At 37.1% G+C, this 12,601-nt stretch overlaps 1 protein-coding gene across 1 annotated transcript in view; it reads right to left on the bottom strand.

Annotated features, from left to right (window-relative positions):
- The window catches only part of dars1 (aspartyl-tRNA synthetase 1), a 43,222-nt gene extending 31,216 nt beyond the window's left edge, over positions 1 to 12,006 (bottom strand). Inside the window, exons 1-4 of the mRNA XM_008403174.3 lie at positions 11,846 to 12,006; positions 7,157 to 7,259; positions 2,211 to 2,240; positions 1,856 to 1,913 (exon numbers count right to left, since the gene is read on the bottom strand). Of these exons, the coding sequence (XP_008401396.1) occupies positions 1,856 to 1,913; positions 2,211 to 2,240; positions 7,157 to 7,259; positions 11,846 to 11,868 (214 nt within the window). The 5' untranslated portion in view covers positions 11,869 to 12,006. The remainder of the gene's footprint in view (positions 1 to 1,855; positions 1,914 to 2,210; positions 2,241 to 7,156; positions 7,260 to 11,845) is intronic.
- Positions 12,007 to 12,601: the final 595 nt, after the last annotated feature.

Below are 12,601 nucleotides of genomic sequence, written 5' to 3' on the forward strand. Positions count from 1 at the left end.
AACCCCTCCCGCTTCGTCCCTGTGGCTGAACTTAGCATGCAGGTGAGGGAAGGAGGCCCCACTTTGTCTGTTGCCACTGATGCTGAAAGAATATGCAGACAGATGGACGGCAGCAACAAGTCTGTCTGCTGCTTTCCCCATCTAGGGAGTTCTCAAACACAGGCAGTTTAATGAATTATCTCTGGTATCGATGAAATTGCCACTAGAGGTGACTCCAACGTGGTTTTTCGTGATGTTTATCACAAGCCTGTTTAATCAGTTTGCTTGACTGGAATACTTCTGGCTCTACTACTGTGCTGTAAGAGTTCATGCAGAAAAACAGGTTGAAACACTCTTACTGCACGTACAAACAGCTGCACAACCTGTATTTCTCAACAAGTACAGATGAAATGCGTGGAACAATGACTGGCAATTTCCTCGTGTCTTTGTAATGACAAGATAACAGTGCGTAAACTTTGTAATGTCACCTTGGTAACAAACAACAATGGAAATTAGCACTTAAGAGTTTTAAACTGGCATCTCTCCTCTGCATCTTGTACACGTCCCTGTTTTAAAAAAATAAATTGTACAAGCTTTAAATGCAAATATATGCATACCCTTAAATATTTTCACATTTTGTTGAATGTATTTTATCCAGATTTTGTGATAAACCAAAATATGGAGTTTATTACAAAGTAGAAACAAAAAAAAGAGATCGTTTTCAACTCTATTTATTCGGTAACATTTTATTGAAGGGGTGTGCATAAGACTGACATGACATTGTCATAAACATGACATAACATCTGTCATGAACATGAAGAAGTCTTTATGAATGTTTATGACAGTTGTCATGAAGTGTCATTCAGTAAATAATGACACTTTTAATGCAAAGTTGCTCTAAAAGTCCATTAAAAGTGCCAACTTTGCATGATTTTGTAAATTATGATAATTTAATGCAATCTGGGGGATCCAGGCAGAGGGGAAAGGCTTTAGTCTCTCAACCTCTCATGTCAAGCTAAGCAAGGTTTGTGACATCAACTCACTCACTCTTTGGTTACCTAGCAACAACCTGCTTGGTAGCATGCAGTTTCAGGTTGCCTCAAACTTTGGTTACCTAGCAACAACCTGTTGAGTTTTAGGTTTTGCCACATTGTCTCATAACATCTTGGGGTGAAAACAGAGGATAAACCAGAAAAGGCCATGCTACTACTGTGGCAGTATTTCAAACATATAAACAAAAAACTAATCAATAATTATCAAAATTGAGAATCATGCCTGTCTCATGATGGGTTTTCCAGCCATACTGTAAAGCCCTACAGCGTCTTTAGGTTGTTGTTAAAATACTGTGTGAATCTTGAATTGTTCAGAGAAGGGTTTGGGATCTGATGATCCGTTCTCGGACAAAAGAATCGTCTCAACTGCCTGTTAAATAGTATTTCCATTTCAGCTTGACAAACTGCTCATATTTGTATTTGCAATGAAATGTTAAAAACACAAGTGCACAAACACGCACTTTGTGTTTGTCAATTACATATAATTCCAATAAAGTAAACTAAAGTTTCTGGTGAATGCGAAAAGTTTACAGGAACTTGCATACTTTGTAGAGACGCTGGATTTCTGTCGAATAAATAAAAAATGTAGCTTTTCTACCTTACCAAAGACCATGAAATCGTCTGCTAGACAATTTTCAGACTAAACAAACAAAATAACATACAGGCTTGAATGACAGTGAGAAATAGTATTTAGACATAAGCACAAAAGTGCTATTTACTTTTGGTTTCCGTCTCTCAGCTTATTAAATTGATGATTTATAAGTATTTTTATTCATTGTGAGCGTTTAGATGTGCTGGTGAATCGAGGTAGCTCCGATACCAACCAAGTTTTTGCTGCGATTGCACCATAGCCGACACCCCATATCGGTCCTTGGCAAAGTCCTTTAAAAAGAAGACAACAAAACACATTTTAGTACATAACGCTATTACAGTTGAGACAGTCTTTCCACTTCATTGTAATGACGTCTGTCTGTCTACTACATCTGCGATAAGAGACACGCAGAAGAGATACTGGCGCTTATCATGATCCTAAGGAGAAGTTGTGCAGCACAAAAACAGAATCCAAGAGTCATGCGTGCAGGTATTTGCATACCAGTTGTTGCAACAGAACACCAAAAGAAGACAGAAAAGCAAAAAGCTGCCTAAAAACTAAGCCAGAGGTACTTTGAGGATACTTACATCTTCATCTGCACTTTGTTGTTCAGCTGCCTGAAAGAAAAGGAAAGCAACAGGAAATGTCAGGGGGCATTGCTAGTAGATTGTCATCTTGTTATTTCCTAGCTGTTAAATTTAAAAAAAAAAAATGCACCAAAACATTTGCCTTCAAATGGAGAAACATTTTACTACAACACTCATGTAAATTGCGTTTCCATCTTTTGCTGTTGAGAATTTGAATAAAATTAATAGCTCATCGTTCAAGCCCAGAGCCGAGCGTCAAATCCCTGGAATTCACCGCTCTTCCACACATTGCTCCGAAACATCACGGGCAATGAGTAATGGCAGCACGAGATATTGCCATGTAATAGAAACAGTGTAAGTGGACGGATATTCTTTATCTCTGCATGGACTTCCAGGCAAATGACTCCCAGAGTGCGATGAGATCCAGCCTTGGCAATGCTGTGGCTCCATTTTCTATGCAAATTGATATTGGGGCACGGAAATGGCTGCTGGCAGCGGAGTGAATTGGAATCACCCATCCTTGATATAATAATTCAGTCACATGATGGATGATATTGCAGCTTATGATCAACCAAATATAGACCCGCTTTAGCCGTAAAGCGGCCGAGCCCCACAAAAGTGACAAGTGTTTGCAGAATGAGCATAGAGCTGGCAGGGGCGAAGAAAGAAAAAGAAAAAGAAAAAAAACATACCGATGTTCACTTAATAAACATTCAACTCAGCTTTCAGGTCTTCCCTGAGGCGATGCCTACTATGCTTCAGTAATGTGAGCAGCAGCTGGTGGATCTAACAGTGACAGCAGCCTCTCCCTCCATGAAATGACGCTGACTGGTTTAATTCAGCTGGAAGACGACACTTCACTGCTTACACCTTTCAAAGGCATCTCAGCTGTGGCAGCGCTGCACTGCATCAAAACTACATCTCTAATTTAGATACACTTTAATATACCTTGGTCAAACTATAAGATTACAGATTACATTGCCTGCCTTTCAGTCTGATTTTAAGGATAATAACTGGATACTTTAATAACATTTTTTCTTCTATGCAAAGAATTGACAAACTGTAAATTAAGCTAAATAACCATGAAGGAATGATAAAATAACCCACCAGGCATTTCACGACAGCACACAGCAAATAAAGCAATCAAGGCTGTAGGGCTTCAAGTGTTGTCAAATATTTACATTTTTCCTATCTGCAGTTTGCCCACGGGTAGTTGGTCATGACTCATTTTTTGGTGTTATCTCATTGTTAGTTGTACGTTAAAATAAAACAGGTTACTAAGACAACACTCATCAAATGCAAACACTGGAGTAAGATGGCAGTCAGCCAGGCGGGTTATAAACCGTTTGGACCATAATGTTGTAACTTCTCTATCACTTGTCTGTTGAGTTAATTTTACAAGGCTCTTGTACCATTTGCAATCCCAGACTTTTTGAAACACAAATCTGTTCTCAGTCCACTTTTGTATTTATGTTTTAAAAATGTATCCAGTTCATAATAGGTGTACAGCATTTAGGTGATTTTTTTTTGGAAGCAGAAAAGGAACAGAAAACAGAAAAACAACCTGGAAAAAAAAATTTAAATCAAAATCCAACTTCCAAGAAACTGCCAGAGTAGAATATTTCGACGGTGAACTATTGGGAGAATTTAAAGAAGACAAAGTTGTATTTTAGCAGAACCTGAGAAGTAGAGTGCTTTTCTTCAGCTAATATAAACTCCTCACTGAATGAGTTACTTTCAAACCCACAAAGATCCAAAAGAAAGAAACATGCCTGCACTTTTGAGGTAGTCAAGGAGAAAAGTGACATTTTTCAGCATATTCCTCCTTTCATGTCCGTTTCCCTTTATCTTTTAATATAAGACAATAATTCAAAGCAACACACATACAAGTCTGAAACATTTGGAAGAAGGGAATCAAAAGAAAAAAAGATGAGGAATACTCGTATGAAAAACTGAATGAGTTTTCTTATAAATGCTGATGAATTAAATTGCACAGCATTCCCGTTTTACTTAATCAACCTTTTTAAAAATAAAATCACATCTGTAGTCAAGAAAACCAAATTTGATGTGAAAAAAACCGACAGAACTTCTGAGAAAACTAATGAAAAAGGACTTAAAGGGAAGCTTTGATCAGCGAACGCAGCAGTGTGTAACTGCAGAAGGTATGTGTATAAAAAAAGTGTAGTTTATGGTCCCTTTGTTGAAACTTCAGTAGCAGCAAAAAACCCATCTCCTGTATGGCAAAAGGTGGACAGGATAAATCTTACAAATCCTCTATCTCGATGCTTACAAGTATATAAAAGAGAAAAGCCACCAAAGGTGTGTATTATAATTTAAGAAGTTATAAGAGGCCTTTGGTAGAAGATAAGGCGCCAGAATATTTGTATTCTGAAGACAAGTCCACATGTGAGTGGACATAAGGTCTGTTTACATGACCACAAACATTTACATATGACTTTTTACACACATTTTACAGTTCTCTTTCAGAACCTTACTTACTTCATGATTCTCTTACAGCTGGCCAGACTAGGGCTGTAGTGATACAATAATCTCATGATACGATACACGATATTCTGCTCACGATACGATATATATTGCGATATTCGGCAAACAATACAATTCAATACACTTTTGCGATTTTCTGAAAGATTTTAGAGGGACAGAGTGATTTTGGTGACATTTTGTGACTGTTATAGAGTTGGATTGAATTAATTTAACTGAAAACTGATTAAAAGCACCAACTACACAATACCTGGCTCTGGTTGGACACAGACTTAAAGTCGACAGCTGGACAAAATTAATCAAAGAAGTGGTGAGAAAACATATTTCTTTTAATTGAAACAGTACAAACTGTAGCTTACATGCATTTGTAAAGTAAATAAAGTGCACCGAGTACCCTGCTCTGAATAGTTTGATACCTTTTTAACCTTGACACTTAACATCGGAAGGAATCACTCTTAGCCTAAACACTCTGCCGGCGAAGCAAGCAGTGAGTGAGCAAGGTGACAGTTGCATGTTAAGATACTTGCGGATGAATATCGATTTTTTTTTCTAGGAAAGACAATATCAATATATATTGCAAAATCGATATTATTACACAGGCCTATGCCAGACACTTTCTTATTCTGCACTGATATCGTTCTGATTCTTGACCATGAAACTAGTTTGTCCGAATGTTTGTGAATACATGTTAAGTAAATGGTCTGTACTTGTATAGTGTTTTATTTAGTCCAGAGGACTCCAAAGCATCACACTATTGATATTATTTTATCCATTCACATGCTGATGGATGTAAGCTACACTGTAGCCACAGCAGAAACTGATAAAAGTGAAGGACACAATGACAGAGAAGGAGTTTCACCCGCCAACCCACAGTTCACAGGACAAACTCCTGTAGACTTTGAGAAACTGTATTTTTTATGAAAGATTTTTTTGTCCATTTAGAATTTTAGTAATAGAGCTTTTTAAATAATTTTACTTTAAATAGTAGTTAATGTGTTTCACTCTGAAATCTAAACCTGATTTTTATTCAATAAGATGAACGTGTGTTGAAAACTTCAGAAGTTTAAACAATGCCACACATCTCCTAAAATCCTCCTATGAAAAGTTGCTCAGGCCTATAAGGCTATTCAATATTAAAAAAATAACTATTGCACTGACAATAATATTGATAGGTATTGCAGTAGTATTATCAGTTGTAATGTATGACAATTTTGTTTTTTCCTCTCGTTCTCATACCTGATTCCAACACTTCCTAAACACCGTTAGCCTCTGCTGATGTCCATCTTGCTAAATATGACACTTGTGAGGTCGAAGCACTTGGACTATATAAGCCAGAAATTACTGCACTCCAAACAATCCTTTGTGATATGAAGATTGCATACACTGTTATCCTGATGATGACAAATTTGCGATAAATTGTGCAGCTCAGTATCATTCCCTGAGCTGCAGGTGAAGCCCAACAACTTTATCAGAGTTCAGTGGAGAGAAATGTTTGCTACATTGCACAGTTTGTTATTTTTGACTTATTTCTGCTGAAGTTTCTGAACCCCCTGCCCCCCAAAAAAACAAACTTTGTTTTCCCAAAACCCCTCCAGCATACCCAAAACCACACAGTAACGTTTGTATCCAATTCTGTTTTGGAGTGACCAGATAGGGCAGATAAGCCACCACCTCCTGAAGCATGATGTCCTTCAGGCGGTCAGAATGCCCCCGTTAGCTGAGCTGAGAAACTAAACGAGATTCACAAGTCAAGAGACTCAGACCTGTTCACAAAGACATGGCACAGCAACATTCAGACCACGATTAGGCCACAAGTAACTCTGCTCGTTTTGCTAATACGGTTCTGAGCTGATAAATGTGTGAATATGGAAGTAGATCCTAAACTGTTGGTGTTTTTATGTTATTTTGCTTGTGCTTTATTTTTACCTATGGGAAAAAGACCTTAGTTTGAATAATACGCAATACAACCGTCAGAGATCTGTAATTAATTTCACACAATCTAAACCTTCAGTTAGAAAAATATTTAGTTTATCTTTGCTTTTGAAATTGGCAAAGAAATTGTTCCTCAGCATGTTACAGAAATGTGTAAACAAAAATCTATGTACTTCGCAGAAACTGTTCTTATTCTTAGTTATGCGATTAAAATGATCCAAAAATATCTCCATAATCCATCTGTCATAAGCGCAAAAGTGCTTTAATAACTATGAGCATTACTGTGTAGGATGTGGGGATGATTCAGTAAGAAAACAACACTTTGCGTGGACATAAACATGACCGAAATGACAGGAATACTTGAACAATAGAGTCCAACCCCCTGTTGGCTCACCAACCCTGCTGGGCCAACAATGCCCACCAGAACAGCACGTCACATCGTCAACAGCTGTAAAGGTTTTCGGCGGATGTGAGACATCAAAACAGAAAAAAACTGCAACAACAACACTGACCAGCTTGGCCTGTTTCTCAGCCTTCTTTGCAGCTTTCTCTGCTTCCTTCTGCTGCTTCTTGAGGGCTTTCTTTGACTGAGCCTGCTGCTCCTCCTCCGTTGCACTGAAACAGGAAGAAAGACACAACATAAACATGAAAGTCAACTTCCACATCCTATTTCTCCCGCATCCCACGGGGAAGTAGTTGAGCGCCTGGGAAAATTAATTCTGCGCCATCACCACCTCCAGCTTTAAAGTCTGAACTCCCTTTAATCCTATTGTTCTTCCAAACAAAACAGCTGGAGTTGAGATGAATGGATCGGAGAGAGCTTGGAGAGCAGTTAAGATTGAGATGTCAGAAAGCAAGATTAGATAGATAAACACTGCAGCTCTGAGGAGACTGTAGACAGACTGGCAATCTCCAATTCTGTAGCTGTTTGTAGAGAACACAGATTATCCCATTAAACTAACATAAAGGTGTCTTTATTTACCAGATTAAAAACTCTTTACTTGAGCTCTTAGTGAAATTTACCTACAATTAACAGTATAAACAGGATAACAAATTGTTACATGACAAAATCCAAAATTACCACAAATGTACACAAATACAGAGCATCTGCCTTTTAACACGTGTAGATATGTTTTTGTTCAGGTGCTTTGAAGATTTTGAAGGTGCATTTTAAGGCCAGGAACCTTTTCCAGAAACTACTCTAGAAATAGAATATTGCAGTGTTTATGTCCTGACATATCAATTAAAGCTTTCACAACTTCACAGAAGTGTTTATTTGGATTGAGTTGATTGTGTTGATTGTCTGAATGGAGCAAACATGCTGCAGCTGATGTTTTAACACTCAACTCGAAGGCTTTATTATTTAAAGTTCTCAGCATTTTCTTCAGAGATAAAACTGATTTTAATACATTTTCAGAGCTCAATGGCCATGAAAGCATAAATTATTCTCTACAGTTGGGCCAACACACTTTGGTAGAATATATTCTTATATGTTTGCACACAGTAAGTGGCTTTTAAATTGTAACAACTATGAAACAATCAGACATTAATGGAGTTTTGGTCCGATCTCACTGTTTGAATCAAACTATGGATGGAGTGGGTGGAGATCCACTTCACCAGGTCCAGCAGCACTTCTTCAAGAGGAGAATCAACTCAAAGCTCACACACACACACACACACACACACACACACACACACACACACACACACACACACACACACACACACACACACACACACACACACACACACAAAAATCACATAATATACTAATCAAATATGCTGTAAAATATGATACAATTCTGGGGTCATGGATACTTTGGAATAATCTCTCTCGGTTTTTTTCCTGAATAATATCAGCCTAATAATCTTTCTAGTTTGCAATTTAAATTTAAGAACAAAATTCTGTAAAAATTAAGCCACTATAAAGCAGCAGATCACAAACAGTTAGAACTTTGGACTTGTCCATTCGCTCATAATTATTTTCTAAATCTGCAGGTGCATCAATACACCTGCTTAGTTTCCCAAAACACCAGGAGTCTCGACCTGAAGGAAGCCTGTGAGATCAGGAAATAACAGGGAGCTATGAATAGCAATAAAGCCCAAACAAAAGTCAAAAACAGCAACATATTATGACTTCCAAGGGAGGAATCAGATCCCGGTTGCACTTGCTCTATTGTCTAACGTGTCATTGATACCACTGCTTTAACAGCAAAATCAACAGCCCAAGTTCTGCCTCTACAAAACCTGAAACTAATCTTCAGTATCTGGATGTCTGTAATACATAATGGTTCTGATACAGCAGTAGTAATATGCAACAACCTAAAATGCTGTTTTACTGTTGTTTTGATTCTCAAGAAGCGATCTGATTCTGAAGATTCATATTGCGCTCACAGAAAGATTCAACTATTAAACAAATGAAACCTCAACCAATTTAAATACAACTATGATAACATGTCCAGGATCCAACAGCTTCAGTCCCCAAACAAAATACCTCTTCTGCTATAAAATAGTTAACATTTCTAACATAACCACATGAACAACAATAAAAAGTGGGGAATAGTTAAATATAAAACAAAATGGCATCGATCTTTGAGCTAAGTTCACAAAGCTAAAGTCAAACAGATTGAGAGCCAAAACCTATAAAATAAAGTTAAATCTAAAAGCTTACTTTAGAGTAAAGTCTGCATCCGAGTTATTGCTGTTGAGCTAGCAAGTAGCTTTTACGTGTTTGGGTGTCCACAAAAGGAGCTGCTCAATAGAAGTTCAATGTTTTGTATTTTTCTAATCTAATGAAACACAATTAAATTATATTTCAGATTGAACTATCTCAATAATAGATCAAAAATACTTAAAAATATGCAAGTACTTTAATATATATAAGAAAAAACTGTCACCTATTCATTATTAGAGCTGAGGATGTAGCACTGTCTTCTAAGCAGTGCTGCATGCTTAGAAGACAGTTCTGTTTCCTTTCTTAAACAGGAAAAAAAATATAGCATTTTTTAATCAGGCCTGTTTACAGTCACTCACCAGAGGTTCAGCAAAGGCCAAATTTTTAAGATTTGGTCCATGCTTGTTTTTCCTAAATCCCTAATTGGTCTGTAAGGTCAAGTAAAAAAAAGAAAAAAAAAAACACTAATGTAATATGTGCTTTTAAAATTTCTGAAAAATAAATAGCAATTCAATCATATCAAAATTATGAACAATTTGGGATTTTAACCTAGATCCACTAACTTTAATTAAATTGAGTTTTTAAGCTTTTTCACAGAGCTCCAAAGTCTTATGAATCTCAAATCACCAGAAATATAATCGTGAAAAAACAAACTGCCTAGATATAGCTATCAAATGACGAGCCATAAAACATTCATTACCAATAATGCGACCTTCATGTCTATCTCTAACAACAATCTAAATGCCCAAGACTATAAACTTCAAGCAAGGTGGCGCAAATAATAATAATCAATTTAATTTATAATGCACTTTTCATTAATAAAAATCTCAAAGTGCTACACGGTGCAGCTAAAAACAAATAAAATCAACAATCAAAAAAATTAAAAAAAAGACAGTCATTTAAAAGTGGAGTAGGCTTGTCTAAAAAGAAAACTTTTCAAGCCAGTGTTAAAATCGGACAATAATTGTGAGGCTCTCAAATAGTCCGGGAGAGAGTTCCATACACGAGGAGCAGCCACAGCAAATGCTCGATCACCCATAGTCCTTAGTCTTGATCGAGGAAGGTGGAGAAGATTACAGGCTTGAGATCGTAAGGATCTAGAAGTTGAATGTGAAATAAGGAGGTCCTAAAAGTAATCCGGTGAGGTTCCATATAGACAGTGATGGGTGATAAGTGCAATTTTATACTGAATCCTATAAATTACAGGAAGCCAGTGAAGCTCGTAAAGAGTAGGTGCGATGTGATCAAATTTACGAGCTCTCACTAGGATCCTGGCAGCACTGTTTTGAATGTACTGAAGCCTCTGAAGGTGTTTTCTGTGGACTCCAATAAACAGCGAGTTACAGTAGTCGAGCCTGGAGGAAACAAAGGCGTGGATGAGGGTCTCGGCATCAGAACGGGAGAGAGATTAACGAATTTTGGAAATATTGCGAAGATGAAAAAAAACAGGTTTTAAACAGGTGCTTAATGTGATTTTCAAATGTGAGATGAGAGTCAATTTGAACTCCAAGGTTTGTAACAACGGAGGATATGGGAATGTCTTGTCCAGAGAACGAAGTACTCGTCAGGTCGAGGACTGAGCCTCGTGAGGCGTTCCGATCAGTATGGCCTCGGTTTTGGAACAGTTCAACTGAAGAACGTTATGATTCATCCAAGTCTTAATCTCCTCCAGGCAGGACGAAGATGAACCCGTTCTAATGTAAAGTTGCAAATCGTCCCGCATAACAGTGAAATGAAATGTTATGCCGATTAATGATTTTACCTAAAGGCAAAAAGTAAAGAGAAAAAAGCATAGGCCCTAGAACTGACCCCTGCGGGACACCACAGGACACACTAACGAGTTGTCAAGTAAAAACTGTTGTCAAGTAAACAAATGTTACGTAAAAATAATAATAATAAATCAGTGACACAATTGGGAGAGACTACGATCACTATTGTTGCCATAATTATATAATGGTACGTTTTGTGTGTGCTACAATTAAAAAGCACACGATGAACACATTTTATGAGATTCTTTTCTAATTTTTAAAAACGAAGAAAAGTTTTATTGGAGAACGAAATAATTAGAATCAACAGTCGTTTCATGCAATAATGTACATTTTACTGTAGAATAACCAAAAATTGTCACAAATTGTGAATACTTTTTTGATAAGGGTGTTTTTATTTTTAATTTTTTTTAAATCATCAAGTTTTAGCACAATGATGAACTTTGTGTTGAAAACAGCCGGGTAAGTCATATCAACATTTCAACTGTCGGTTTCATTAGTTTGTGGCAGGAAAATATCCTGCTTACGTGCAGGTATAAACCGTGGTATGTTGTTATCTTGTTGTTTTCCGTGTTTTGTCGTTTGTGGTCTTCAGTTAATTTCAATAAACTGCTAAATTAAACTTTATCAAACTGAAATGAAAGTGATTGCTGATGCAATTCGCTGCAAGTTAGCTTCTAGCCTTGTTAGCACCTTGGTGAAATCAAAATGCCGCTCTGAGAGCTGTGCTACAGCAAACGCTACATTCACAGCGCTCTTACCCGTTTGCTTCTTCTTTCGTCATGTCCAATTTTATTCTTGGAAAGTTGGGATATTTTTTTTTACAACTGTTTGCTAGGGGAAGAAAGACCGCATCAGCTGTTCACAGCATGGACGGGATCAGGAAGGAAGGAGCTGTTTTGACCGAGCACAGTTCCGACTGGAAACGAGTCACAGACTGTAGTTCCGCCTTATTAGCGTTTGTCCGGAGCAGACAAAATACATCAAACATCTGTAGGGAAATGCGTCTGAGGTAATTTCCTCAGACTGTGCAGAACTTCAAAGCCACAAATAATTGTATCATCAAACTAAATTACAGAAATGAAGTCATCTAATGCCCAGATTTGGAGAATCTATTTTGGTTTAAATTCAGTTCATATCAATTCACTTCATTCCAAAGCGCTCCAATAAATTGTAAGAATCAGGTCAAATTCAGTTCCAAACACAACACAATTTAATTAAGTACTAATAGGCCAAAAAATAAAAAGGCATTTGTCTAAGAAAGTCTAGCTGATTGCATGAAGCCATCCAGTTTATAGGATTTCCACCTGTCAAGGAGTGGGGAGCAATAATTATTACAACAAACCTATTTGTATTAAGGACCAACACAGTTAGTGAATACTATTGTTCTATAAGGAAAATGAAGCATTCTTTTTGTTTGTTTGTTGTTTTTGTTTTGCATACAAAAGGTTATTTTGTCATTATTTTTAGTAGAATAAGTCAGACTCAAACAGATTAGATGGAGAGCATGAAAATTC

Source organism: Poecilia reticulata, chromosome 2, assembly GCF_904066995.2.
Source record: "Poecilia reticulata chromosome 2, P_reticulata-male-v2, whole genome shotgun sequence".
Lineage (NCBI taxonomy): Eukaryota > Metazoa > Chordata > Actinopteri > Cyprinodontiformes > Poeciliidae > Poecilia > Poecilia reticulata.